Genomic DNA, 26,148 nt, shown 5'->3' on the forward strand with positions numbered 1-26,148 from the left:
TCGAGATAGCAGCAGTCTTTCCGTCGTCCATATTCTAACCGTGATCTAACTGCGGAGCTGTATGGAAGCAGCTAACGAATTTATTTGTGAATTAATTGAGAAATTGATAATTTTCACCATTTAGTCATGGCTCGTAATATTCAAAGTTTATTGAGAACTACTTTAAATGTGTTCAACAAGAGTATTACACAAAATATTTGTGTCAGTGGTAAGCACTATTTTCACTACAACCTTAACTTACAATAACGCTGTTAATTTTCCGATAAAAACCGACGATTGAAAAAAAGGTTCAATAATAAATTTTATATTCGCTGAGGAATATAAAATATTTTTATATATGCACTCAAACCCCACATCAAGCTTAAATTTCGTTGTTGTTATCCATTTAACGATCTAGACCTAACTTCCGCCGGTCGAATGCCGGGTTTTCGTTGGGAAATTTTTCTTACTTGTATTTTTTCTGTATACTTACGTTTAAATTAGAAAACGCATTGGTAATTTTATGAATTTGGATTTAAGGTACAAGAACACTGTACGCAGCTACAGTGTTAGGGTTGGACAGTTATCAAAAACAACGTCAGAATGTTGAGCAGCAATTTCTTAGCATGAGCGATAAATTCCGTGAGAAAATGGTATCCTTTGTTGATGGGGAGTCGAAGAACATGGTATTCACAGAAGATCTGAAGAATATGTTACATTTAGCAAACGATAATCCGACTGACTTGGAACTGCTTTCGAAAATGTTAATCAAATTTAACAAACAGAATAAGGAATTGAGATTTGGCTCATTTGTATTTGGACCCGTCGTTATGCGTACTTATTATTACTTAGACAAAACCGATGAAGCGTTGGCTGCCTTCAATAATCCTGAATTGGAAGGATTTTTCAATCAAGTAGTCAGCTGTCAGATCCTAATGGATTTGTTGTACAATCATGGAAGATATGCTGAAATCAGACAAGTATTTGATACTATTGAGTCCAAGAACATCCTGGGTACTAGTTTCCCAAAAGATGTTGTCGTCTTAGTTTTTGCAGCGTGTTACAAAGAGGTAGGCAACTTTCATAGATGAGTCACTTGCTGTGTTGGATAGTATATTTTTGTCACAGAAGAACTTTGTCTTTTCAGAAAATTTATCCTTCACTAGTTCTACAATCACAGTATCGATGCTCTGCATGTATCATTAACAGGTGTACTTTAATTTTGTTTCAGAACTCCACCGAGAGTTTCGAGTATGCTTTGAACTGTTATCAAAAATTAAAAATGAGGGGTAACTACTTAGTCCGTAGAGCTGCCACATTCTTTGCAGGACTTGCCTTGAAACAAGGAAGACCCGAAATCACAGCAGAGGTTATGTTTAATGAAAAACAATTCAATTATGTCTCGGTCAGACTCCTCAAGGTTGCAGCTCTGTCGGATCTTGACAGGCTCGACGATGTATTGCCAATACTGAGAAATTCCCTGAGTAATGACCGCATATCTCAGGTCAAGCATCTTTACCCGATAGAAGTGGTACGTGATTATTGTATTTCTGATATACTAGATACTTGACTCATCATTGTATTCATTTATTTAGTTGGATAAAGTTCAGAAAGCCATAGAGAGAGCACAGTTAGATGAGAATGATCCCATGGTGACTGTACTCAGGCAATTAAAGTCAAACGATCACATCGAAACAAAAGTGAGTAGACTTTAACTCTAGATTAAACCTATCTGATTAATATTCATTATGTTTTTGATGAAAAAATTTCCTATTTGGACGACAAATTGTGGTTAATAATATGTTGTATGTAAATCGTGCTGTTCAAGTCGTCAGATACTCTGATCTGTTAATTATGATTACGAATTTATAGCTAAATATTATTTTTCACACTTAATTGCAGACATTGGATGACGTTCTTTGTACGACAATAATTGGTCGCATTAAGGATCAAGGGCAGTACAAAACTCCTGCAAATTTCAGAACTAGAGCATATAACCCAAGTGAAAGAACACGTAGACCATACAACGAATATCAACGGACTGGTTTGAAAGACCTAGTTTAGAAGTGGAACGGAACTTGGAGCATAAAACATTACAATTCGTGTAATTAGTGACGACATAATATAAAAATCACAATCGAATGTAAACCTTATGCAATACAAGTCGTTAGTAACTCATAGTTTCTCTGTTTAGACCGTTAATACAGATTTATAGGATATCCAACGTACCAAAACTGGTGAAATCTTCCTTTAATTCAGGATATTTCCTTTAGTTGATTGCATACAGAAAAATTAAATTCATCGAATAGTTTTACCAATACACAACTTATCCTGATATTACGATTCGGTCAGCCATAAGACTAGCCTTTCTTTCGTTGTTTGATAACCATTGAGCCATGGGTCTGGTCATTGCAAACCGCCGTCGTATGATGGAAATTAACACCGTCATCCAATGAGCGCTTGGACTAGAATCTTTGAAATTCGATCTGAAATGGAGGGAAAATTTCTACATATAAGGTTTGTTATGTGTAGCAAATATTAGGTATATCAGGACTTCCAACGCCCGGAGTAAAGCAAAATAGTGGCATTAGTATCATCAATTACGAAAAATAGTTGCACAAATAGTGTCACCCCAGGCCATCTACAGTTACCTTTATTGAGAATAATTTATACTTTAAGGATCTAACAGGGTCGTAACAAACCGGTAAAACCGGGAATAGTCAGTGAATTTTGTCTATCGGGAAAAGTTAGGGAATTATGATGGACCATAGAGAAAAAGACACTTTTTTTATAAATCGTTTTCAAACTTCAATTATGCTTAGTAAATTCAGTTAAGCTAACTTTCGGAAATGGTATCATTCAATTTCTAATTATTTGTGTGAAACGAAGGAATCCAAATTTATATATTCAAGGTGCACAACTTCTGGACCTTTTGGTTGTAAGATTTCCCGGACATTACCTAAGTTTTGTGGGAAAACGTCAGGAAATCCTGAATTATTTGACGGCAAAAATCAGGGAATTTTATTTGAGCAAAATTGTCACCACCCTATCTAACAATAATGTAATAAACCAACCTTTTTAAATTCAGAAATCAAATGAGAAAAATTAAAGTCGTGGTACAGCGTAAAATATTTTTATAAAAAACTGATACAATAATCATGAAATACTGAAGAAGTTATATACGATTTTGTTCTATGTTAAGCGGGAGACTTTTATGACACGGGACTTAGAATTTTCCATAAATTTTTTTATTTAATCATTCTACGAAACGTGAATTGTTTAAGCAATTTCAAGTTTTTTCTTCCAAGTTAATATTTTGGAAATTGCACGGGATAAGTTGAACAAAAAGCGGTTATGAATCAAAATTTCAAGTGGGTATATTTGGCTTGAAAGGCCTCAGCTGCGTATGATCTGTGTCATACCATGCCGCAGCACTTTTAAGTCAATCACTGTTTTAAAATAATTGAAGATATAAATATTTTAAAGAGTGTGTTTCGATTTTTGAATTTTTATGCTAAATTTCAACATTGTTTAACTTCCAAAATATTCAAGTAAAGAAAAGTTGATTTGCAGATTAATTTGTTCCATGGCATCAGTGAAACAATTGCAGAAGAATAGGAAACATCGAGGCCAACTTTTCATTTATTTCACATGCAGCTGTCACCAATGCTAGAAGCATGTGATTTTTTACCATGTGATACGACATCTTTTCACTTTTAAAGAAAAAATAATAATTACCGTGGAAGAAGTGCTGCAACCAATGTAGCCCAACTTTCCGCCATATAGGGAAATGAGTGTATTGTCTTTTCACTAGATTTCAATCCTTTATCACCCAGGCCTGAAACAAGATGACTAATCGATGAGGTACAGCTCACTTTTGCCACGGTATCTGTACAATTTTTTCGGCCCAAATATAGAGCCTTCTCTGCACTGTTACCAATGATTTTTGGCTCTGACTCAGGCAACAAACGCACCAATGATACCCATGATTCGACATCACCTAGCATTGAAACAAACATCCAACTAACAATCGTTCAAAAATTGTTAAAATTCGATCGCTAGGTATTTACTTACCAGGATGTCTGTGTGCAGCTTTACTCAATACTCTAATAGCAGTTTTACGATCATCTTGAACAACATGCGCGTAAGCGGAGAGCAAAGTAATATGATTTCTGTGTTCTGGATGATCCTGATATGGCTTCAACTCCTTCAGAACCAAGGCAGTCAAGTTAATGTCTTGATGAAGTAATCCGAGTGCAGCTGCGGCAAGGAGTCCGGAAACGGTTGGCGGTTGAATTCGAATGCATTGGAAAAGTAGAGTCTTTGCATCATCAACGCCTTGAAACATGTAGGCCATAGCTGCCATCGCGCAAAGTACATGCGCCTTATCTGAGCCATCACCTGCTAGCCAATGCAAGGCTGCTTCGTAAGCACCATAAGATTCTTCGTATCTCTCGGCTACTGACAACAAGAAAATTGTTTTAGCAGCACTTAAGAGGAGGTGAAATGGGGATAATTTTTTTGTAATGGTGACCTATTCAACAGGTAACAGGAAACGATACTAGTTTTTCATTTCAAGTAAGTTACAACCAAAAACTGTAAATACTTCAATAGAAATGGTCACATGCCATGAGATTGCCTACTTTAATTACAAGCTCGAAATAGCATATTCGAGAATTGAGAAAACTGCAGAAAGAACAGACAAACTTTTCCTGTGATCGTATAGATTGAATGATGCATACCTTTGAATAACGAAAGAGCAAGCTGACAGTGGGAATTGAAATCAGCATTTTTTATACCCTGACAAAGTTGAACAGCTTCATCAAATTTATTGAGCTGTACTAAACTGCGCGATAAGTTAACACGCAAGGAGTCTTTCTCATTATCTTTGGTGGCTAATTTTAAAGCCAACGTAAATGCCCTGACTGCAGGGTTATACAATTTTTGGCGCTCTAGTAATAAACCATGAGCATTCAAGGCACAGGGATCATCAGGAACATGTTCTGTAAAAATTTAATTTATAATCTTATTCCATAATTACATAAATTCCTTAGAATAGCTAGTCAATAATAGTAATTGACTTACCGAGGTACCAATTTATCCCGTCCATTGCCACAGATACCGCATGCATATTTTCAATTGTGTATATATAAAGAGGATCTTTTTTTGCTTCGGAGTTTAAAAGAGTTGTTAAAACCCAATGAGTGTAACCCAATGCAGCCTGATTGTGATACCCTAACTGCGTAGTGTGCCTGAACAGATCCATAGCTTCTTTTCTAGTCATTTTCTCAGCAATTAGAGCCTGACCTATCCAACTATTGTTATACCCAGGATCGACTCGTTGAGCTCGTGAAAATGCTTCGTTTGCCCTATAAGGATCGCCTTGAAGTTAAGGGAATAGAAATAGCGAGTTTTTAAAATTGAAATATTTTTTGGTTAACCGGTGTCAAACACGAAAAATATATACCCAAATGTAGATACAGAGTTCCTAAGTTACTCCAAGCTACAGGATTTTGCAATTCCATGTCAATCGCCATCACGTAACAATGCTGTGAAAGGGCGTAATTCTTAATTTCATGTGTCATGCAGATCACACCCAATAGATTCCAATGCATCCAAGAAGATGGTGCTATTTTTATAGCTTGCTTAGCAGCTGCTGCAGCTTTATTAGCCACGTCATGACGATCGGAGACTGAATTCATTTTCAACTGTGATAAATAACAGGATGCCAAATCATGCCAAAGTAATGCAGAAACTGGTGATAAACTTAATGCACGGCAGTATGACCTAGAAACAAGGTAATATTATAAATATTTACAAAATCCTTTCATAGTTTAAGACTTCAAATAGCTCTCTGTATTATAAAAATATGTCACATAGATGCCATGAAAACGGTGGTAAAGGCAGAGATTATATTATGAAGACTATTTATCTCACGGAAATTCCAAGTCTCTTTACTTAAAATTAGAAAATTGATTATTACTTTATGGACAATGAGAATATATCAGCTCTTTCAATTGTTACATGCTGTTCTTGAGTTTGAGATTTGACTAGGCCAGCAGTAATTTTCATGAAGCAATACTTCTTTGGTAAAGTTGCTATTTGGTAACAAGCATCACCCAATAGTTTCCAAATGCAAGAAATCCCACTATTTTCTGTGATAGCTGTAGTCAAGTAGTCAGCAGCTAGTTCTGCATTTTCTCTTGATCGACCCAGCAGTTGTTTACAAGCATATTCTTTAGACAAGCCAAGTAATGTTTCTGCTAGTCCTTTTAATGCTGGGATATAGCTCTGTTCAGACAGTAAGACTTGCTCGAAATCTTTTTTGGCTTCTATAAATTGACTCAGTATCTAAAAGAGTATATTGGTTGAAACTGGTGCAAAAATCGTATAGCTCGAAGAATTAACTCGTGATAACTACCAGTTTAATGTTAGCTATTTGTATCATGGGATATAAAGATCCAGGAATCAGTTCCAAGGCACGGTGGTATGATTTGAGTGCTGATGTATGAGCTCCTCTTTCCAAGTATGCATCAGCCAAAATCTCCCAGCAATGGCTGTAGAAAAATAAAATGAACCAGATACTCATATCCGTGATCACAATATTTCTAACTTACTTGTCATTCGGATTGCTCCTTATAACATTACGCAATGAGTTTATTGCCTGCTCAGGTTCTCCCTGGTCTAAATAATGCAAGCCCAATTGAAGCCAAGCCCACTTAGGTCCCCCTCCGTACATTGTTACACGCTGCAGCAACTGCATGTTTGCTTCCTATAGAACATATAAAAACATTCTGTTATACATGCATCTCAATACCTGATACGGTTTCAGAAGAAATTTCAGCCTGCTTTGGTGATGTGTTGTTCATAGGAATATACTTACACTGTTTTTCAAGAGCCTGAAAGCTGTACTAAGACCGATTCCTGCTTCTTCAGAGGCTGGATTGATTTGCAAGGCTTTTTGATAACATTTTCGACACCGTTCCAAGTCTTTGCCATATCGTTGATAGTAGTGACCCAAATAAACCAAGCACTCCCAGTTGTAAGGATCGGCATGAATGCCTTTCAGAAATGCCATTTGGCTGTGATTGTAGTCACCCATTTCCCAATGAATTTTTCCCAGCACCAACCACGCTTCCGAGTTCTCTAAAGCCGAGCCAAGAACATCTGCAGCTTCATCTAATTTTTTTTGGTTTTTTAAGGCAATCGCTTTAAGGACGGTAGCTTCGACTTTTGTTTCCGAGTAATTTTCAAGTTCCTTCAACAAGTCATTTGCCTTTGGATCTTCAAGTTGAACACGCACACGTGCCAATATTAATTTAAATTTGTGCGAAGACGAATCTCTGCTGATTCTCTGGCAAGTGAATATTTACAAATTTTCAATTAATCCCTCATTTGCCGAATACAAAAAGCTGACATTGTTAAAATTTGACAAAGTCAAAACTCACATCTTCAATCATTTCCATAGAAATAGTCGAGTCTTTTGAATTTGCAGTTCGACTTATTGCCTCGAACATAGCAAGTTGTATCTTCAGCTCTATCTTGCATGGAGTGTCAGGTTTTATTAATTGGTTAGCGCGGGCAGCTGCCCTTTCAGCTTCCTCAAAACAATAGAGTTTTAAATTAACTTCCGCTAAAGCCACCCACGGGTGCAACCAGTTTGGTTTAAGAAAAACGACGTGATTTAAAGTGTCCCTTGCCTCAATGAAATTAGCACTTTGGTATAAATTTACTGCTTTAGCCATCGCTGCCATACTTGAATCGGCGTTCAGAACTTGTAGTGTTTCATAAAATGGTGTTATTTCTATACCATTGCATGAACCATTTAAAATACTTTTCTCTGAATACACTCGACAAATCCATTCTGAGAATAAAGAGTGCAATTAAAGTAAAGAAAATTACAGCAGGGGTGAAAAGTTGTAAATAAATTTTATCAATACGAACAGTTCCCTATGCACCTACCCAACGGATATGTGTCATCAGAAAACTCTTTGTGCATACTAGCAGCTTCTGTAAGTAAAGCATCTAATTTTCCGATATTATACAGAATTTTCAAATATTTTCTGTAATATTCTTGCCTATTAGTTACATTGACATCTTTGCACACCTTTGCAAGTGTATCTTCTAACAGAGTAGAATATTCCTTTAAATCTTTTGGATACTGAGTTAAAATCTTCGCCAAGCTAGAACTGATTATTCTTACTCTATCTTCGCTCAACATTTCTCTCTCTTTAAGCTGGTTAAAAGTTGATATAACTTGTGCCAAGGCTGTATCATCTTGTATTTGTAATACAAGATCCACAATTTTGTTGATTGTGGGAGAAAACTTTGCAGAATCGCTAAAAATAATTGATTAAATAAGTTTTGTGCAATTAACTCTTATCAAACACAAAATTAAGGTAGTTCTGAATTTTGTTCAGATATGAAAAATTGTTAATAAAAATTACCTATCGACCTGCAACAGTTTGCTGTGAGCTGTGATCAGTTCCAGCAGCGCAGAATGGTTACTTGGTTCTCGCTCGTAAAATGCAACTAAACCTTGCCAGGCCAAAATGTTATTGGGCTGAAGTTCTGCTGCCTTTTTGAGAGCTAACGGAGCTTGAGATCTCAGTTCTTCTACTTCCTGCATAGCGGCCCCAAGCAGGACTAGTGCTACGTAATTCTGTTTATCCTCCTTAAGGATGGTTTTACATCTTTTTATAGCTTCCTTGAATTCTTTTTGCTTGATCAATTCCCGAGCCTCTTTCAATCCCAATTTCATCACTTTCGACATATTGATGTCTGAAAAAATTGGTGAGATTCTGAGCTTGACTAAATAATCATTATGAACTTGATTAATTGAAAGATTTGTGAATTTCTCACACATTTTCTTAGGCAACTTCAAACAAGGAAAGGTAAAAGAACGGACAATATCTTGTAGAAGCAATTGCAGTAGTGTTTATATTTATGTGATCGGATATCTTTAATTTATTGTGGTACATACCCGCGCTTATTTACAAGAATATTCGAATTTACATAGATGCGGTAGTCTTCAATGAGAATTTTTGCAGTTCTGTTCAACGAGATATTTTATTCCGGTTCCATCATTCTTGTTTAAAGACTGATCTGTTTTTGAAACTTGATTTTATATCAAGACATAACCACAAGTCCGCAATTACGTATACTGTAGATTTTCAGTACTGACAGTACGGTCAGTCGATTTCCGAATACGCTCTAAAAAATTGTACGCGTTTTGTCTCCGTTTTTTAGTTCCTCTACGTGGCGCTAGTAGACTTCTGACACGCTCACTGCCCCTGCTAAGGCTGACCCCGCGTAAGCTTGTCAGACTACTACTAGCGCCACTAGTGGTGGAGATTGGCGGCAGAATCGAGAGACATTTTGCGAACCACTTTTAGCAGCGTGTGTCAGGGGGCTGGTCTTACACACAGGTCGGGGAACTCCGGTGGTGGGACTGGGGTAGGCTGTGCGAGAGAGATGGAAATAGGTTGTTGACCGTCTGTGGTTTTGAAATTCCTTTCCGTCTCTTTCGCACAGCCTGAATCCCTCGATAGCAGCAACACTCGTGGTCACCAGGCGAAACGGCCGGTGCTTCAATAGAGGACACCCCTACCACTGAAATTTTCAGCGAGTTTGAAGACCCGTATATAAGATTGTGCGTCAGAGTCACGGGTCAGAGTGTCAAATTCGTCGGCTGATGAAGATAGAAATTCTCATTGGAGCACCCAAGGTGCGGGGGCAACGGCAGCGGCCTATACTTACCGACTCACTAATGAGCGGCTCGCCAAAAATTCCCCTTAAGAAACAATTATACGGTACGTTGTACGGTATGTATATGTATATGTACGTACATACATACTTAAATTCTCCACAAATTCGGCGATTTTTGGAAATTCGCGAAACATCTAGCGGCTTCCGAAATGCGTTTTTGTTTGTTTATATTTTCTCGAGAACCATGTGAATAATAAAAGCTGGAGAGCAATTAAGAACAATTTCAAAACAATTATTAGGTGTAAAAATTTTCAATAAATTGTAGGGTCGCAGGCCAACTTCTCGTAGGTCGATGTACACGTCAGTATTCAACCGGCTATCTTGGGCAATCTTCAATCATCCTCTTTGTGGGCAACGTTACAGACAATAATAGTCTGGAGTACAACAGCTCACGCGTGATCAAAAGCATTAGATATATTAACCCTTTGCTCCCTTTACATTTTCCCGCTCTTTCTGATCGAACGACGATCTCGCCAGAAAAAATATCTGGATTACTCCAGAAATATAAGCTCCATGAATACGACCGGTTAAAAAGTTGCGCTACACGTGGACATATAGGTAATTGAATACAAAGCCGGCATCTGTCAACAGTGTCGTTGATGAGCGCTTTTGACCGTTGATACGAATCATAACGCTTTCGAATTTAGGAATTTCGAATGAAAGTACTTTTCATGTCGAATTTTATTACAAAAACCAGTTGCTTTGCAAAACTTCAATGTCGAAAGTATTTCCGTTAGAAATTCTTAAATTTGAAGGCGTTATGATGGAAAAGGTCCGTTTGAACGTCACCCGATAGGACACCAGCATTATTGGGCAACAAAAAAATTGGAAGCTGTATTGGACACGAGATTTATCGGACACAGCCCGATTGGACACTAGCTGAGCCTTCAATTAATATTGTAACATATAATGAAGTTTTCAAGTTTCACTGCGCCATTGACGCGATAATGTGATACCTTTCAGTTCTGAAAAAATCGAACGTGTACTAAAATATTAATTTTATTGTATTGATCATATTAATTTCCTTTTCAGATTAACGCACTAGTTTTTTTTTCTAGTACATACAATGAAGAGGATAAGATAATTTATGCTAACGGAATATTGACTTGAATACAATTCTCAGTAGATAATTGTTATTGATTGAAACAATCTTCCCTACGACCATTGAAGCGTTTATGATGTTAGGGTTCAACACCTTATGTTTTCAGTGTATGTTTTTCATTTTTTATTTTGCTATTCGTACCTTTGTCTACTTCACCTAATCAGTACATTTTTGTCTTTTTCAGAATTTCAGCTAATAATTTTTTTCTTACAGGTTGTTGAAGTTAGTTTTTTCACTACACTGAAAGGAAGAAAGTGTCCAACCCGAGAACACATATGTTTTATTATTTATTCTCTCTGCCAGTGCATTGATAAATAATGGTGTTCGTTTTCCGAAATTGTTAAATCGAGGCCCACATTATTTGACAAGTACATGCATTTTTTATATCTCTTCATACAATAGATTAATGTTCAGTAACTCCATGTGGTTAGATCCTCATTTGACACAGATTGTATTAATTGTTGCGGATGTTAGAAATTTACTAAAAAATACTAGTTAACCATTAACAATCGATTTTTACTAAAATTTATTGTCCATATTATAGATCGGGTAGAATATTTATTGGTAAATCAAGAAACAGGGTGACGCGGTATGAAGAAGTTTTTTAGAATTCCAAAAAACCACTGCAATAGCAATTTACTATGATAAATATACTTTGAATTGTCCACTGTTTTCGTGATGCTAATTACGGATCGGGTACCTACATGCGTATGGAGTCGAAAATTACTTCGAACAGTTTATTTTGGATGAGTGTTATTTCCGTAGTAACGGCTGCGATTATTTATTGCATATCTTTTCTAAAAAGTTTTTTAACATGCTGACCTTTCACGCGATTGCTTGAAGATACCGTATTTTTTCTACATACAACCGTGCACGCTTAACGCTGTAACCTTCAGCTGTTTATATGCCTTTACCTTCAAATGGAGAGCTTACAGAAGCGTTGAAAAAAATATGCGCGATTGCAAACGAAGAAAGAATTTTAGAATGTAGACAATAAGACGAGGGTATTTACAAATAATGGTGGCAACAAATTTTACAAAATTTTAACAAATTTATTCATCGACATGACGTAAAAATGTAGTTATAGATTGAGAAAATTGTTAGCCTATTTCATTGTTCGGTGACCAATTGTAGCACACAGGTAATAAAACTTGGTCATTTCAACGACGCTACAATGGCATTTCTAATCATAAATGATTTATGCATCAGGCCTCAGTAGACGTGTTGAGCTTGGGACATTTATTACACCAGTTAGTAGCTCAAGGTTTAATCAGTTGCATCCTCTTTAGCAACTGCAAACGGCTCTTCGATAGTTTCAGCACCAGAATCAGCTATCTTCACTTCCTTAGATGGTTTGTCACGACTGTCCGTACTCAAGTTCTCGATTTTCCTCACGACATCCTGGACAGCAAAAAGTTGAATCAAACGATATTCACAAATTTTTTCTGTAACCGCATACGATATTCGAAATTTCTGTTACATTGATAGTTCTGAAGTATTTCGAAAATGTAATAACAATATACAAAAAGTTCCTACAACTTTCATTTGATTTTTCACATGGTATTTCATAAAGCGTTGTGTGAGTAAATAATGTGCATTGAATGTTACTAGTCTTCTGAACAAGTTGATCTAAGAACTTGAAAGTATATAGTCTTGCTAGGTTGATTATTAGATTTGATTGACTGTTTCAAACGAGTTTATGGAATGTCTCGCTCATTAAAACAGACTGACCACACTTGTTCTTAATTCTATCAATTGTAATGATGAAAAGTTGATCATTTTGCTAAGAAGCCTTGGCCGTCTACAGTTCATAATATTTCTCCAAGTGGCAAGTCTGAAGGAATCTATTGTATAAAAATTTATAAATAAAGTGATTAAGCTAAGTATTCTATAAAACAGAATAATATGAACTAACCATTCCCTTAATTACTTTTCCAAAAACGACATGTCTTCCATCGAGCCAAGGGGTTTGCTTGACGGTGATGAAGAATTGTGAGCCATTTGTGTCTTTGCCGGCATTGGCCATGGACAACCATCCAGCACCGTAATGCTTGAGCTTGAAGTTTTCATCAGCAAAACGTTCTCCGTAAATACTGCGTCCTGTTTCGGCATCATGTAACAAATGAAAACTGTAAATTTTGAAAAGAAGGTTGGCTATAATTCGAAGCTTTGAAGAATTTACTACGAACCGCCGGTTCCGTCTCCTTTTGTGAAGTCACCACCTTGGATCATGAAGTCACGGATTACCCTGTGGAATTTGCTTCCCTTATAACCTTCTCCTTCAGGTTTTTTTGCAAGCTCGGCGAAGTTTGCTACGGTCTTTGGAACAGTTTTACCAAACAAACCAATCTCGATTCTTCCAGCTGGTTCACCGCCAATTTCTATGTCAAACCATACCTAAAACAATAGATATTCTTAATTAGCAATCACATAAACCTCAAGTAAAAATAGAATAATAAACAATTATGTGCGTTTCCGCAAGGATATATTTTTTCACTGCTTCCATCAAAGTTGACGCCCGAAGGATATTATTCCGAAACTTGATGAATTAAAAAAAGAAAGAATATTAAGAGCAAACAATCATTGGGCGTCTCTCTCGTTTTGTCTTTGTCATTATTTTTCTGTGCGGGTATGTGACGATTATAAAGAAAAATATTGAGAGTTGAAAAAAAAAGTGAAGCAATCTATTCGAATCTATTTATTTCGAAGGATCGTATCATCATTGTTATTTGGTAATGCATAGTTGTTGAACTTTTTTCTTTGTCTCCCCGTGCCGACATATTTCAACAAACTCGTATCCCTTACCTTATCTGTAACTTTGGGTCCTTTTGGGGTGTCGGCGGTACTCCCAGAACATGAAATCAGCCATACGAGGCCGAAGATTAGTAGGAGTTTCATTATTTATTAATGAGAATAACGAATCGAGATGTGAAGGAATGTCAGGACGGAGCGGCGGAGAACCGGGAGAACCGAGGACGAGGGATACCGACCTAAACTGACAACGGATCTTGACGCAGATCCGACAGAAGCAATAGGTGGTCTGCTCTGATTGGCTGAGCATTTGCCACGTATATTACAGGAGAGAGGTGCCGCTTTGAAACGAAGGCTTCTCTACTCTGGAGAAATATTTTTTAGTCGTGCTGCCGTATTTTCGTCGATATACGTATGTATGTACGTGCATACGTACGTAAATACATACACACGGCAACTGATCACTGTTTTACGATGAGAATGAATAAATATTACTTATGCGTCATTTAACAGTTTAAATCTCAGGCGAAGGTATCGAAGAGAGCAAAAAACATGGTTTACCGTTTCTATTGAAGAAAAAAAAAATGTACAAAATGATCAATTTCTATATTACGTCTGAACTATCGACTATATACGACGCTTCATAGTCTAGCAGCTCAACCAACTTATAAATATTTTTGATAGTCAACGCACTGTGTAGTCAAGTCATCTTGAATTCCAAAAACCTGCATATATGAATTACCTTCATGTATTCTCGGCACACAAATGAGTTATTTTTATCCCTGTATTTTCGTAAAAACTTGACTATTTTTTTTGGAGCAAAAAACGTTCGTAGTATGGTTCCAGTGTGTCTTCTGTTGTTTGACACATATCTTTAGTAAATTTAATCCGATAATGAATTATTAAATTCCGATGTCCATTTTTCAAAGATCAAGTTCGAGGACGAGAGGTAAAGATAATGGCAAAGAAAAGAAACTCTTTTTATGTAACCCTATCCTGATTTACGCGTTTTTCCATGCGTGTTTTCCGTAGACAAAGTACCCGTTTCTATGATGGTCGAATGAATCTGCGAATGCACATGCGCAGAGTACTGAAAAGACCACTTCTAAGTCCTCAGAGTTAAAAGTGGTCTTTTCTCTACTGGACGCATGCGCTGTCACGATCAAATCTGACATTACGCGACCCTAACCTCAATTTTGTGCTTCGTGAAAAAACGCATAACATACTTTTGTTATATGAAGAATTTAGTGCAAAAAGGAGGCAACGGTTTTTTCACGTCGCGTACTTGCAATATTTATCTTCGGCTTTACCTACGACTTATATTGCAAGCTGACGCTCGGCTCGGAAAGACCGAATTTGCCTCCTTCGTACACACTATACGATTTCCTCAAACATCTTAGTTGAAGATAAGGAAAAATTTCGGTTATAGAAATGAAAAAGGACAAACACATTTAATTGATCAGCAATTATTTTGTTTTACGATAAGCCGAGCAATACAGAATTCTTCGTGATGACTTTACGTACCTTTTGAAAGTTCGGCGTTTAAATCGTCTGCTAGCAGTAGCGATCGGTTCGGGCGCTAGCGGATACCATAGGCGGATACATGATTCATTGTCAGACGAGTTGATTTCTCGTGTACTGCGCGGTCGTGCGTTTGACCGCGGTGTTGACGAATAATTATCGAAAAAACCTGTGATATTAATTTTCTACACAACCCAACGAGCCGTTCGTGTGAATATTCCGAACCAGTAAAGGTACGTATAGACAAATTCCATAACTCGCGTATAATTTTTTTATCCCTGTGTCTGTCTGGTTATATTCATAGAAAGTCAATATCGTGCGTGATGTTGAATGATGATTTTGCACAATTCGTCTAATATTCTGTGCTCCTACTTCGGTGAAATAATAAGTTCAGTTCGGCATTCTTTGTTTTACTCGCTTTTGAAAAATTCTTGCTTTGTTTATGAAAACGACCGTGACGAATCATAACATAACCAAAATCAGTCGTCAAATTTTTACCTCGTAATAAAAATTTGCCGGTAACTGTTAGCCGGATTATCATAATCTACGAAAAAATAGAAGTATGGAATGTTATTACTTGACACGATGATTTACGTGTATATACAATTGCTCTTTACAATTGTATCCGACTTTTCTCTTGTCATTAGAGCACTGTCGAAATGGATAACGAAACTGTTGATAACGCTGGCAGTCAAGCTGATTTCATTCAGAATGAGCTCAACTTTGATGTTGACCTGAAAGATCCTTTAACAAAAGCTACGCTTGAAGATCACGAAGAAGATGAATGGATGGATGTACTAGGTGTTGGTCAATTGAAAAAGAAGGTAGTCAAAGCTGGACAGAAAGGAACAAGGCCAAATCGGTCAGATATTTGTAGCATTAATCTGACTGGAAAATTGGAAGATGGAACTGTCGTTGAAAAGTATGAAAAATTCACCATTCAATTGGGAGATGTCGAAGTGATACAGGTATGATACATTGGCAATTATTGAATTAAAGATATATAGAAACTGTTAACAGTCATACAAAAGTGTTTTTATGGCGTACTGGAATAATTCAATAATTTTTCTTTTATGCCAAATAATTTATATATGCATAAAACAGGGACTAGATTTGGTTATTGCATTAATGGATGTTGAAGAAGTTGCTGAAGTTGAAGTTGAAGCTCGGTTTGGTTATGGCGACCTAGGAAGGGAACCAGACATACCTGGTGGTGCTAAACTTTTTTATACTATCGAGTTGCTGTCTGTTGAAATGGAACCAGAAATTGAAACCTTGGGAATTGCTCAAAGGAAAAATATTGGGTAATCAAATGAGTTTGTAGACTTGGAAGCTAATTGACATGGCTTGATTAGGATTTTTGCAATCTTTCTCATTCCATTTTTTCTCTAAATTCATTCCCGTCGCTTTCCAACTTGGAAGAAAAAATCAAATAATATGCACTTACCATAAGATTATTCTGTCATTTGTATAAACGGAATGGCAATTCATGTAATCGAATATACTATTATTATTTCATAAAATATTCCACGTTGCATAGGAATAAAAAACGGGAGCGAGGAAATTGGTGGTATTCTCGAGATGAAGCATCGCTTGCAGTTCAATGCTATAGAAGAGCTTTGGATTATTTGGATGAAACTAAAGGTGGGATAAATTATCCCCAGGGTGATCAGGAAGAGTCTATAAGTAACGCAGACCTCCAAGCTTTGCTAGAAGATCGTATGAAAGTTTGTAATAATCTAGCAGCAGCGCAAATGAAAACAGAGGCATATGACGCAGCATTGAAAAGTGTGGAAAATGTCCTGAGATGTCAGCCAAAAAATGTCAAGGCGTTGTTTAGGAAAGGTAAAATTTTACAACATAAAGGGGAACGTGCTGCTGCCTATGCAATTTTGCTACAAGCTGCAAAACTGGATCCCGACTCGAAAGCAATCCAGCAAGAATTGGCTATTTTGAAAGAAAAAACAGCCAAAGATGCCAAACATGAAAAAAATTTGTACAAAAAGATGCTCGGAACAGACAAGCAAAATGGTTCGCCAAACAAAAACACCAATAATCAAAACCCAAAGACTACACCTTCCACTATAGCATGGAGTTTGATTGGAGGGGCTGTTGCTGCTATAGCAGGAGTTATTGTGTACAGGTATAACATTTTCTAAACTTAATACATCATACTCTCAATACATAATGTACATCCCACAATATTTTACTTGCTACAAAGATGGAAGTCGATGGATATCACGAATGAAAATTAGAAAAAATGTTTATGTTGGCCTTGTGTGTGTTACTCTGTACAACATGATTATTTGACTTTTATTGAATTACTTATTTTGAGAAAAAAGTCATTTTTGGTGCTTTATAAGAGCCGACAGTGTCCTTGTGACAACAAATCTGATATTCTAACTTATTGAATTTTTGTTCACTTTGTCCATAATACGATATATATTTTGGTGTTTATTCTCTAAGAGGTATTGATGTTACCTTAATATATTCTCGGTTTTCTTATGATTGTGGTTTACTTGCATTTATCAGAAAGAGATTTATGATTGATATCGAGAATCATATTAGCGTACCAAAAACGTAGCATTTCTTTTTCAATATTTAAAGACAAATACTTTACATGTAAAGGGATTCAAGGTTAACTCTCTAAGAAAGACATAATTTTGTAACAAATCAAATTAGTAGCAAAACCGAACATTCCTTGAAACATCATAGATTAACAACAATTATTATAAACGAATTGTAATTAACCTTACTCTGCATGCAATCTGAATAAAACAAAGTGAAAAAAAACTTTTGATACGAGAATTATACATACAAGCGAACTAAACACTGTACGCATTGTATAGTAAACTAAAATCATTATTTTCTTCTACATTGAAAACAATGGCGTGCATTATCTGTGCACACTTGCCCTTGACAAATTTGTTATCTATCGTGTTATGTGATGCTTAAAATAATTGAATCATCATTAATAAAGGAAAATTAGCTGCAGTTGACTAAATGAATTGACGACATTAGTGCGATTGGATTTTTTGGAGATATCACTGCTTGGCGAGAAGAGTCTTGTGCAATTGCGCATATGAAACTGAGTACTCTGTGTTGCTCGAGAAGTTTTCGTTTAAAGTGGAGTTATACTGGACAACTAAACTGTCGTTAAATTCAATGTTATAGACTGACTATTGAGTGATAAAACTAATACAATACTTGTTAAATAATAGGCATCTTAGAATTAAATGAAGTGTGAATATTAATTAACCAAATAAATCATTGATTAAATTTAATCTCTGAGTATTGTACTTGTTACATTATTTTAACAGAGAAATTTCTGGAATATTGAAGGTAATGAGTATTTGTCTAAGTTCAATGAAAATCTTCACATATAACAGCACCAGTAGTGGAACCCTACCCGGTACTGAGACACTCGGCTATTTCAACGCAATAATAAGTGGAAATTTCAATTGTTTCAATGAACAAAAATTGAAACAATTAAAATTTCCACTCATTATTGCAATGAAATAGCAAAGCGTCCCACTACCAAGTAGTGTCCCACTGTTGGTGCCGTTACTTATTCTTTGTACCGTTTCAAAGCAATAAGTTTTTATAGATCAATGCTCGGAAATGCAAAAATGTAGGAAAATCATTGTGCAATTATGTATATATTATTTTTATTTCATATTCAACATTCCACCAATGTAATACACGATTTTAAATAATTTATCAATAAAATTTATATGCATTCATTTTTATATATTACAATATTAATACTGAAGTTTTGTCACTTTCTAAAGCTAAATTTTTGCCTCTAGTACCTACATTATTAGGTAACATTATTCAAACTAGAAATTTCTCTTACACGACCTGAAAAAATATAGTCGTGATATCTAGCTAAAAATTCTTTTTTTGCGCACTGTGTTATCATCAAAATATAGATTTTTATTGCAGGGTCAATGTTAGGAGCTCTAGGTAAGACGTCTACATTCTCTAGGTATAACGTGCGATTACTTGTCAAGAAATCTAAGATTTCAGAGGTTTAGAAATGGAGAAAAGGGTTGTGTTAAATAATTTTCAATAGCTGGTAGGCTATCCATTTTACTCGAATTTGGGTCTAACAAGAGCGAAGATTCACCAACATTCTCTAAGGGTAATTCGGCATAACTAACTTGATCATAATAATTTTGTTCTGTATTTAAAATACCATTTTGAAATTCTAGATCAGGGTAGCTAGATAGCCCGAGGATCTCGTTACAATTAGCCTCAAATTGGTCAACCAAATCCGTTAATGGCAGTGTATCCGGATTCGTTACTTCGACAGTAACTACTTGACCAGAGTTAACATCGACCAGAGACAATATTTGAGGCACAGAATCAACCTCAGAAATTGTATTTGACAGTCCTAGGGACATGTCAGTCGATTCTGAGCTCGTAATTGTAGACATGGGAGTAACGTGCGACAATTCCGTAGACAGTTCGGCCATGTCTTTACTTATAAGAAGACGATTCGTTACACTTGCACTAGATTCATCGTAGCTAATCAGTTGACTATCCTTTTTAGATTTAACTCTTTTAGTTTTCGGTTTTTTAGGTTCCTCGGGAATTGGTACCAATCGACCATCTTCAGTTTTCATTAACTTGACCACCTGGTAAATAAATCAAATCATAAGATAAGTTCGATAACAAGTGATTTTGGGTTCACTTACAAGCTTGACAAATATACCCAATCTATTTTATATACATTACCCGCTTTTTCTTTTCTAACGTAATCCTGTGACATGATTCCATGTGCCTTGTTAAATGATGAGATCTTTTGAATGCAGCTCCGCACTGTTCGCAGGTAAAGGGTCTGATTTGTTGGTGAGACATCTTATGTCTGTTGAGCAGGCTGTTCCTTTTGAATGCTTTTCCACATTCTTCGCACACAAATTGTCTTTCCATGTTATGCACATACAGTACGTGATCTTTAAGGATGCTGATCGTAGTGAACGTCTTTCCACAATGTTCGCAAACTATATTTCTCTCTTCTATGTGCAATTGCCTATGCCTTTCCAAGTCGCTTTTATTAGTCGAATGAAACTCGCATCCTTGAGTATCACATGAATATTTCTTTTCATCTCTGTGCACTCTTCTGATGTGCTGATCTAATGCTTTACGCGATGTTAACTGTTTTGTACAAATTGTACAAGTGAATAAAGCTTTTAGAGGTATTTCGGCGTGCATTTTACTGAGGTGCGATGCTGTTTTCAAATGGCGGAGATAGCTATCTTTGGTCATGAAGTTATGCCGGCAATCGTTACAGTAAAACATCCCTGGAAGTCAAATAATTTCAATAAAAACTCACACAGATTTCAATTCTAATTAAAATAAAAGGTCGTATGTAATTTATAGCTTACCAGTTATAGAAGTTTCAGGTTCTTTGGGTACTTTTGCTGAATGTTTTAACCGGTAATGTTCATTGGCTCTTTTCTTAGAGGCAAAACCAGACTCACATCTCGGACATTTATATGTATCATGATTTTTTACATGTATTAGATACTTCTGTTCCATACTAAAAGCCTGAGGACATTTATCACAATGAAATCTTCTCTCCTGACTATGTTTTTCACTATGTTTTAGAGCCTCTAAACTGTTGTCCAATATATCACCGCAGTCTGCACACGTTTGAGCCTTTTCGTTATGATGATTAGCTTTGTGCCGATTTAGTAACAGTCGCTTTGGAAAACCTTTTAAACAGATGTCGCATGTATGAGGGTATTTAGTTATCCGCTCTCCATGTAGCCGAAACAAATGAACGTCCAGATGTTTTTTTCTGGCAAATTTAGCGTCGCAATACGGGCAGTTATTTTTCTGATGACCTTCCAAATGTCGGTCCAAGTGTCTTTTGTACTTAAATGTCATTGGGCATTGTTCACAAGCTTGAGGCAGTAGTTCGACTTTAATTTTATTGTCGCACGACTTGTCTTCATCGTCAATCTTACAGTCATGAGCCGGTTCCTCTGTGTCTGAGCTTTTCTCAATTTCTGAATCCCTGTCAGTGCTATATTCGCTCTTTGATGGTCCTTTGTGACATTCAGTTTCATTATTTTTTTGCGCTTTGATGATGAATTCACCAGAACAAAGTTCGTTGTGTTTATCCAACTCTGAATCATGGATCAACGTATTCTTTTGAATCTGATCGAGCTTCATAAATGCATCTTCACGTTCACCGCATACTTCAACACACGTTTTACAATTACGTTGTAAATTCTCTATTGAAATTGCTAGAATAGATTCAGAATTTTGGGTATAATCGAGATTGTTCTTGGTTTTATATATTTCATGTCCTAATCTAGGAATAATAACATTATTCTTTTCAAATTTGGATTCAGATTTCAAATATAAATCCCCTTCTTTAACCAGGGCGATATCAAGATTTGCCAAATCATGCTCAGTAAATTTGTCCATGCGATGATCCGATGGGAACATTCCAGGAGAACCGGGAGACAAACGTATTCCCGAATCCTTGCTTTCCAGATCGCTCATGCATTCGTTCAAATAATCAAGCGATACTGTGTGGACATTTTCCAAGGATATTCCATCTATTGATTCGAGCATTGAGTCATCCTAGAACAATTGAACGTGTAACAAAGTTGGTTGTAATGTAAATCACAGATCAGATTTTGTTGAGAGATAGTCTAACAACAAGATTGCAAATTAAAAATACTTATATGCTAGAATGAGGTTGAAATGAAATGTACGAGAATGAAGTTATTGAGTATATATGTATAAAAATGGCGGAGTTAAATGAATATTATTATTGGATATTCAGGAATTGAGTAATTTGCAAGTGAGCCTGATTCGAGTGATTATCGAAAATAAATATAATTAATCGCGGAAAATCCCACCTGGTTAGAATACGCCGATAATAAACTAGTAAATTCTTGATGATTTCTATCGGACATTTTATTTATCGACATAATATTTCTTTGGTAAGTAATTGAAAGAAACGCAAAAGGAAGATAATCCAAAACTATAATGTACAGGATATAAACACTATCCTCGATTATGAACGCGGTATAATGTTACATTCGAATAATAAGTAAACTTTGAAGTAAGTTTAAACAACTTCAAATAATAGTAATAATAAACCACACGCATAACTTTCGACTATTTAGAAAGATTATAACAGTTACACAATAAGAATGTCGAAATGTTTAACCTACAAAAATTGATGATTAGTAATTTAACAATAAAAATTAATAATGGTACACTTTAGATCGGAAAAAATAACGGCCCACTGATTTTAATGTGTGATAAAAAAATAGTACAAGGTAATATTTATGCTAAAAAATATAGAAGCTAATCAAATTATTTTGCAATTTTGTTGCTACGCGGTATTAGCTCGGCCATCTTTTATGGCACCACCTGCGCCGTGATGATCAATTTTCTTTCCCGCCAAAATCCACGTCAGCCAAGCTCTCTTAAATATTATTTTTAAACCTCGAATGTCGGCACCGCTTAATTCGTTCGCCTTCTCGCAGAAATATTCACCTGAATTCGACTCGAGGTCTATCAATATAACAAACAAGTTCGTATCTTCCTGAGAGTCGTTCGTTTGGTTCGTAAAAACTGGAATACGCGTTTGGAGGTAGATATTAATTCTGATTTCATTTTAGCCCCAATCTTTCATTCTCAACTCCATTAACAAAACACTGTTAAAGACGGTTATTCAAATGGGTTTTGTGTGTTTTGTAAGATCGCGTGTTGAACGGTTCCCGTCGATAAAAAAGCTATCGCACATACCTGCGGAGTACTGGTCGCGAAAATATACCTAGGAGTAAGCACCGAAATGTATAGTTATATTTCAGTGGAAGTAAGGGGAGTAACCATCAGTAACCATTATATTTTGATTACATTTTGCGACTTGAGCAAGCATCACTCAAGTACAACTCTGTATACCCAAAATAATGCAAATGTATAGTCCCTTGGGTTGCGCTTGTGTTATGCATTTATAATTGGTTGTTAATCTCATTTAATTAATAAATCCAAATTTTTTACCTGCTATCGTACAGAGTTTTTAAACTATCTTTGTTTTTAGGAGTAATGATGTTCAGATAAAATTTGTTAGTATTCATTATTGAACTTTTTCAACTTGTAAAGGTGCTTTAAATAAGGCCGGTTAGATCAGCAATCGGAAGATCATAATTGCTGGAAGAAAAATTTGATCAACATGACTGACGAGGAGGTAAGCTCACATTTCAAAATTCTGGTTTCGAATTATATTATGTGTTCTGCTAAAGTTTACAAGTTCCTTAATTCTTTAATCATCTTTCAAAGGTTGACGAGGAACTAGTTGAATTGAGGAAAGTTAAGGAAAAACTCATTGAGAGGACAATTGACTTAAGGAACGAATTGGACGCCTGGGAAAAGGCAGGAGGCAAAACTCATAACAAAACAGAAAAGTATCAGATATTCATCCCCATACACAAAGTAATATAATACATTTTTGCAAATCTTGGCTAGGCGTTACTTTTGAAAGCATTTTTAACTTCCTTCATCATTTTCTGCAAGGTGATCTTGTTATTGAAAATTCAGTGTGTTTTGATTATTGAACTTGTGTATTGTCACTGCTAAACAAAATTTTATTTATGCTTTTTTACCTGACACACAGAGATTTCCTACCCGAAGAAAATCAATTTGAAGATTTGTTTAATAAACATGATCCTGGGAATCATCTGAACAAAAAATGTGTTACTGTATCCAGCTTTGTGTTGGGTTTCAAATTCAACGATGTAGATAAGAAATGGATATCGGATCATAAGTACTTGTACACTGCCAAAGTCAAGTCAAAGGTGTTGGAATTTTTTATGGAGATCACTGTGAATTCACAGGTAATAATGTCACCGGAGCATGTTTTCTTATGCCTGAAATGATTGGCTCACTCCTTTTTTTTCCCCAATCACTACAAAGAATGCGAATGTTTACATGCGATCATCTACCGATTATTGAACTCCTTTTTACAGGACTCAGATAAAAATCTTGAAATTTTGGAGGTCGAGTGCCGCTTCGAAACTGTGAAAAAATGCTATCTTCTTGAAATAGCGCCTTGGATTCAGCGGTTCACTGAAGCTAAAGATACGTCAAATTTATTTGGTGGTAAAATGACACTTCTCAGTTATAAATTAGTCATTCCTTTATTTATCATATTAAAATTCCCAAATGCCTAAAAATTGATTACAATTATGTGGTAGATTTTTTTCCAGTTATTATCCAATATCATTTTATAAACATTATGATACAATCTTCATTTGCTAATAGTGGTAGCTTCTATTTATTTTTCTATCTCTTTGCTTTATGCTATCAAAATAAATTTCGAAAATTATTACAACTTTCAGCTGTATCAGATTACACCGAACAAAATATAGTACGCGCAAAAATTCTGAACCAATTAAAAAATCGTGATGTTGTCTCTGTGGAAGAATTTATAGACGACGATGGCGGCATAATGATATTGTTACACTCAAAGAACAACACCGATTTAATCTACCTGGAAGTAAGGTGGATACTGAGATTCCTTGAAAGTATGTGGTGTATTGACAACTTTTTTATAATCTCACAGATCTCTGCTGGTAAGAATCTAATATTATTCTTGTACTCAGTAATACTTAATTATAAAATTAACTTTGTTCAAAGTTCAGCTGAAACACGAAAAATTTTCATACATTTCTTAGGGGATGATTTTTTAACAACCCACTCCCAACTTCTCAAGAACTTTTGCAAGAATAAAGTAAATCAGACTGAACTTGAGGATCTATGGAACAAATTATGCAATGTAGTAGAACAAGATGAAACACCAAGTGAAACAGGCTCGTCAGAAATACCAATATAGTTGTATTAGTTATTCTGATCTTCAACCGTGAATAATCTTTGCAATCGCCCGGTTGGCGACTGATTAATTCTTGCAATAATTATTTTCATAGTCTTTTGTTTCATTCACATCTTGAAAACACTTCTCACATTTTTAAAGACAAGCGAAGATATTGGTTATAATTTTGCAACTTCACAGTTTAAAAATGGTTTAAGTTGCCAGATTCAGTCTGTCATACACTTTACACGTTGTAAATTTGTGAGTTTTGAGTTTATGTGTCAAAATATTTGTAACAATATTTTATGGAATACGAAATCAAAATCGTACTTTCCAATTAACAACCTCGCATGGAATCATGCGAAGGAGTGCAATCAAAGATAACGAGGAGACCGAAGCAAACTCAAAAACTCTTTGGGCTTACGCTCCTTGTCGCTTTAATACCCCAAATCAGTTGGACACTGAATCTTCATCTCTATTATCTACATTCTGCTGTTGCTTTAGTAACGAGGAGAACCGTCAATCTCAGACTGATCGTTTTTCCGTAAATTTTGCTGTAGGAGATTCCTCCGTTACATTGTCCCGAGCACTTTTATGCCTTGACAATCCACAGGTACATTAAATACTTACTAAATCTTGTATCAGTCATCGTACGCAATAAATAATAGTTCTCTTGAATAATTTAAGCAATTTTTCGTTTATATGTGGCCTTTATTTCGCTTCCATATTTTTTGAATATTCTTTATCGACAAAAACACTTACAGATACCGAACGATCAAGTCAGTTATCCAATTTCCGAGGACGTTATTCTTGCAGACCATCGTAGCCAAAACGTGTTGCAACATCCATACGTTATTAGAAGTACACAAATGCTGTTCATGGGATACGACTTGACCTCTTTGCAATCAGTCAATCTTCAACAAAGTCTCTCTCCAAATGAAGCGAGAGGAGAGATAGAGTGATTTAACCAAAGAAGATTAGTATAGTAAAGAAGTAAACACAAGCAGTTTTAAATCATCTTTCATTTGTATGAAAAAAATGTCCTCTTGGTCACGTCTGTCGGGTGTTAAACATATGTACACAGTTTGAATTCTTCAGTATAATATAACGGATCAATATATAATAATCTCGGGGTATTCAAATTCGGGACTCAGCAATGCAGATAACATGTTAAGAGATATTGTAC

At 35.8% G+C, this 26,148-nt stretch overlaps 6 protein-coding genes and 1 long non-coding RNA gene across 21 annotated transcripts; 4 read left to right on the forward strand and 3 right to left on the reverse strand.

Moving 5' to 3' along the window:
* On the forward strand, positions 1–2,159 carry LOC124305673 (pentatricopeptide repeat-containing protein 2, mitochondrial-like). Its single transcript, XM_046765307.1, has 5 exons — positions 1–208; positions 520–1,049; positions 1,211–1,510; positions 1,575–1,679; positions 1,882–2,159. Exons 1-5 carry the CDS (start codon positions 127–129, stop codon positions 2,041–2,043), a joined length of 1,179 nt encoding a protein of 392 aa, XP_046621263.1. The 5' UTR covers positions 1–126; the 3' UTR covers positions 2,044–2,159.
* On the reverse strand, positions 898–25,839 carry LOC124305670 (tetratricopeptide repeat protein 37). 6 transcript variants are annotated; one of them, XM_046765298.1, is made up of 15 exons: positions 25,806–25,839; positions 8,963–9,142; positions 8,427–8,760; positions 7,942–8,318; positions 7,428–7,843; positions 6,863–7,333; positions 6,597–6,751; positions 6,401–6,536; positions 5,963–6,330; positions 5,447–5,766; positions 5,065–5,361; positions 4,722–4,982; positions 4,054–4,437; positions 3,718–3,979; positions 898–2,465 (listed from the first exon to the last, which is right to left on the reverse strand). In XM_046765298.1, exons 3-15 carry the CDS (start codon positions 8,750–8,752, stop codon positions 2,306–2,308), a joined length of 3,933 nt encoding a protein of 1,310 aa, XP_046621254.1. In that variant the 5' UTR covers positions 8,753–8,760; positions 8,963–9,142; positions 25,806–25,839; the 3' UTR covers positions 898–2,305. The 6 variants fall into 6 exon arrangements, with proteins under 6 accessions (XP_046621254.1, XP_046621252.1, XP_046621253.1 ...); XM_046765296.1 differs by lacking the exon at positions 25,806–25,839 and adding an exon at positions 9,366–9,434 and having other exon boundaries at positions 8,963–9,192; XM_046765299.1 differs by lacking the exons at positions 898–2,465; positions 25,806–25,839 and adding exons at positions 3,102–3,648; positions 9,366–9,434 and having other exon boundaries at positions 8,963–9,192.
* LOC124305679 (uncharacterized) lies at positions 9,540–12,249 on the forward strand. 2 transcript variants are annotated; one of them, XR_006908414.1, is made up of 4 exons: positions 9,540–9,803; positions 10,013–10,305; positions 10,806–10,956; positions 11,063–12,249. It is a non-coding gene; the product is annotated as an uncharacterized LOC124305679 (long non-coding RNA). The 2 variants fall into 2 exon arrangements; XR_006908413.1 differs by having other exon boundaries at positions 9,540–9,791.
* On the reverse strand, positions 11,881–13,867 carry LOC124305677 (peptidyl-prolyl cis-trans isomerase 5). Its single transcript, XM_046765316.1, has 4 exons — positions 13,655–13,867; positions 13,039–13,246; positions 12,765–12,949; positions 11,881–12,250 (listed from the first exon to the last, which is right to left on the reverse strand). The coding sequence occupies exons 1-4, from the start codon at positions 13,745–13,747 to the stop codon at positions 12,116–12,118; spliced, it is 621 nt and encodes a 206-aa protein (XP_046621272.1). The 5' UTR covers positions 13,748–13,867; the 3' UTR covers positions 11,881–12,115.
* On the forward strand, positions 15,182–18,405 carry LOC124305674 (peptidyl-prolyl cis-trans isomerase FKBP8). Of its 2 annotated transcripts, none has more exons than XM_046765308.1 (5): positions 15,182–15,354; positions 15,769–16,089; positions 16,226–16,425; positions 16,662–17,264; positions 18,102–18,405. In XM_046765308.1, exons 2-5 carry the CDS (start codon positions 15,781–15,783, stop codon positions 18,118–18,120), a joined length of 1,131 nt encoding a protein of 376 aa, XP_046621264.1. In that variant the 5' UTR covers positions 15,182–15,354; positions 15,769–15,780; the 3' UTR covers positions 18,121–18,405. The 2 variants fall into 2 exon arrangements, with proteins under 2 accessions (XP_046621264.1, XP_046621265.1); XM_046765309.1 differs by lacking the exon at positions 15,182–15,354 and adding an exon at positions 15,393–15,681.
* LOC124305671 (zinc finger protein 93-like) lies at positions 18,472–25,794 on the reverse strand. 3 transcript variants are annotated; one of them, XM_046765303.1, is made up of 4 exons: positions 25,725–25,794; positions 20,512–21,721; positions 19,862–20,427; positions 18,472–19,761 (listed from the first exon to the last, which is right to left on the reverse strand). In XM_046765303.1, the coding sequence occupies exons 2-4, from the start codon at positions 21,710–21,712 to the stop codon at positions 19,147–19,149; spliced, it is 2,382 nt and encodes a 793-aa protein (XP_046621259.1). In that variant the 5' UTR covers positions 21,713–21,721; positions 25,725–25,794; the 3' UTR covers positions 18,472–19,146. The 3 variants fall into 3 exon arrangements, with proteins under 3 accessions (XP_046621259.1, XP_046621260.1, XP_046621258.1); XM_046765304.1 differs by lacking the exon at positions 25,725–25,794 and adding an exon at positions 22,649–22,719; XM_046765302.1 differs by lacking the exon at positions 25,725–25,794 and adding an exon at positions 22,003–22,135.
* Positions 21,950–25,860, forward strand: LOC124305675 (uncharacterized). 6 transcript variants are annotated; one of them, XM_046765312.1, is made up of 7 exons: positions 21,950–22,086; positions 23,258–23,342; positions 23,435–23,559; positions 23,769–23,988; positions 24,121–24,253; positions 24,493–24,726; positions 24,829–25,643. In XM_046765312.1, exons 2-7 carry the CDS (start codon positions 23,328–23,330, stop codon positions 24,984–24,986), a joined length of 885 nt encoding a protein of 294 aa, XP_046621268.1. In that variant the 5' UTR covers positions 21,950–22,086; positions 23,258–23,327; the 3' UTR covers positions 24,987–25,643. The 6 variants fall into 6 exon arrangements, 5 of the variants coding, with proteins under 5 accessions (XP_046621268.1, XP_046621270.1, XP_046621269.1 ...); XM_046765314.1 differs by lacking the exon at positions 21,950–22,086 and adding an exon at positions 22,105–22,208; XM_046765313.1 differs by lacking the exon at positions 21,950–22,086 and adding an exon at positions 22,645–22,745.
* The last annotated feature ends 288 nt before the right edge of the window (positions 25,861–26,148 follow it).

The sequence above is a fragment of the Neodiprion virginianus genome, chromosome 5 (genome assembly GCF_021901495.1).
Source record: "Neodiprion virginianus isolate iyNeoVirg1 chromosome 5, iyNeoVirg1.1, whole genome shotgun sequence".
Lineage (NCBI taxonomy): Eukaryota > Metazoa > Arthropoda > Insecta > Hymenoptera > Diprionidae > Neodiprion > Neodiprion virginianus.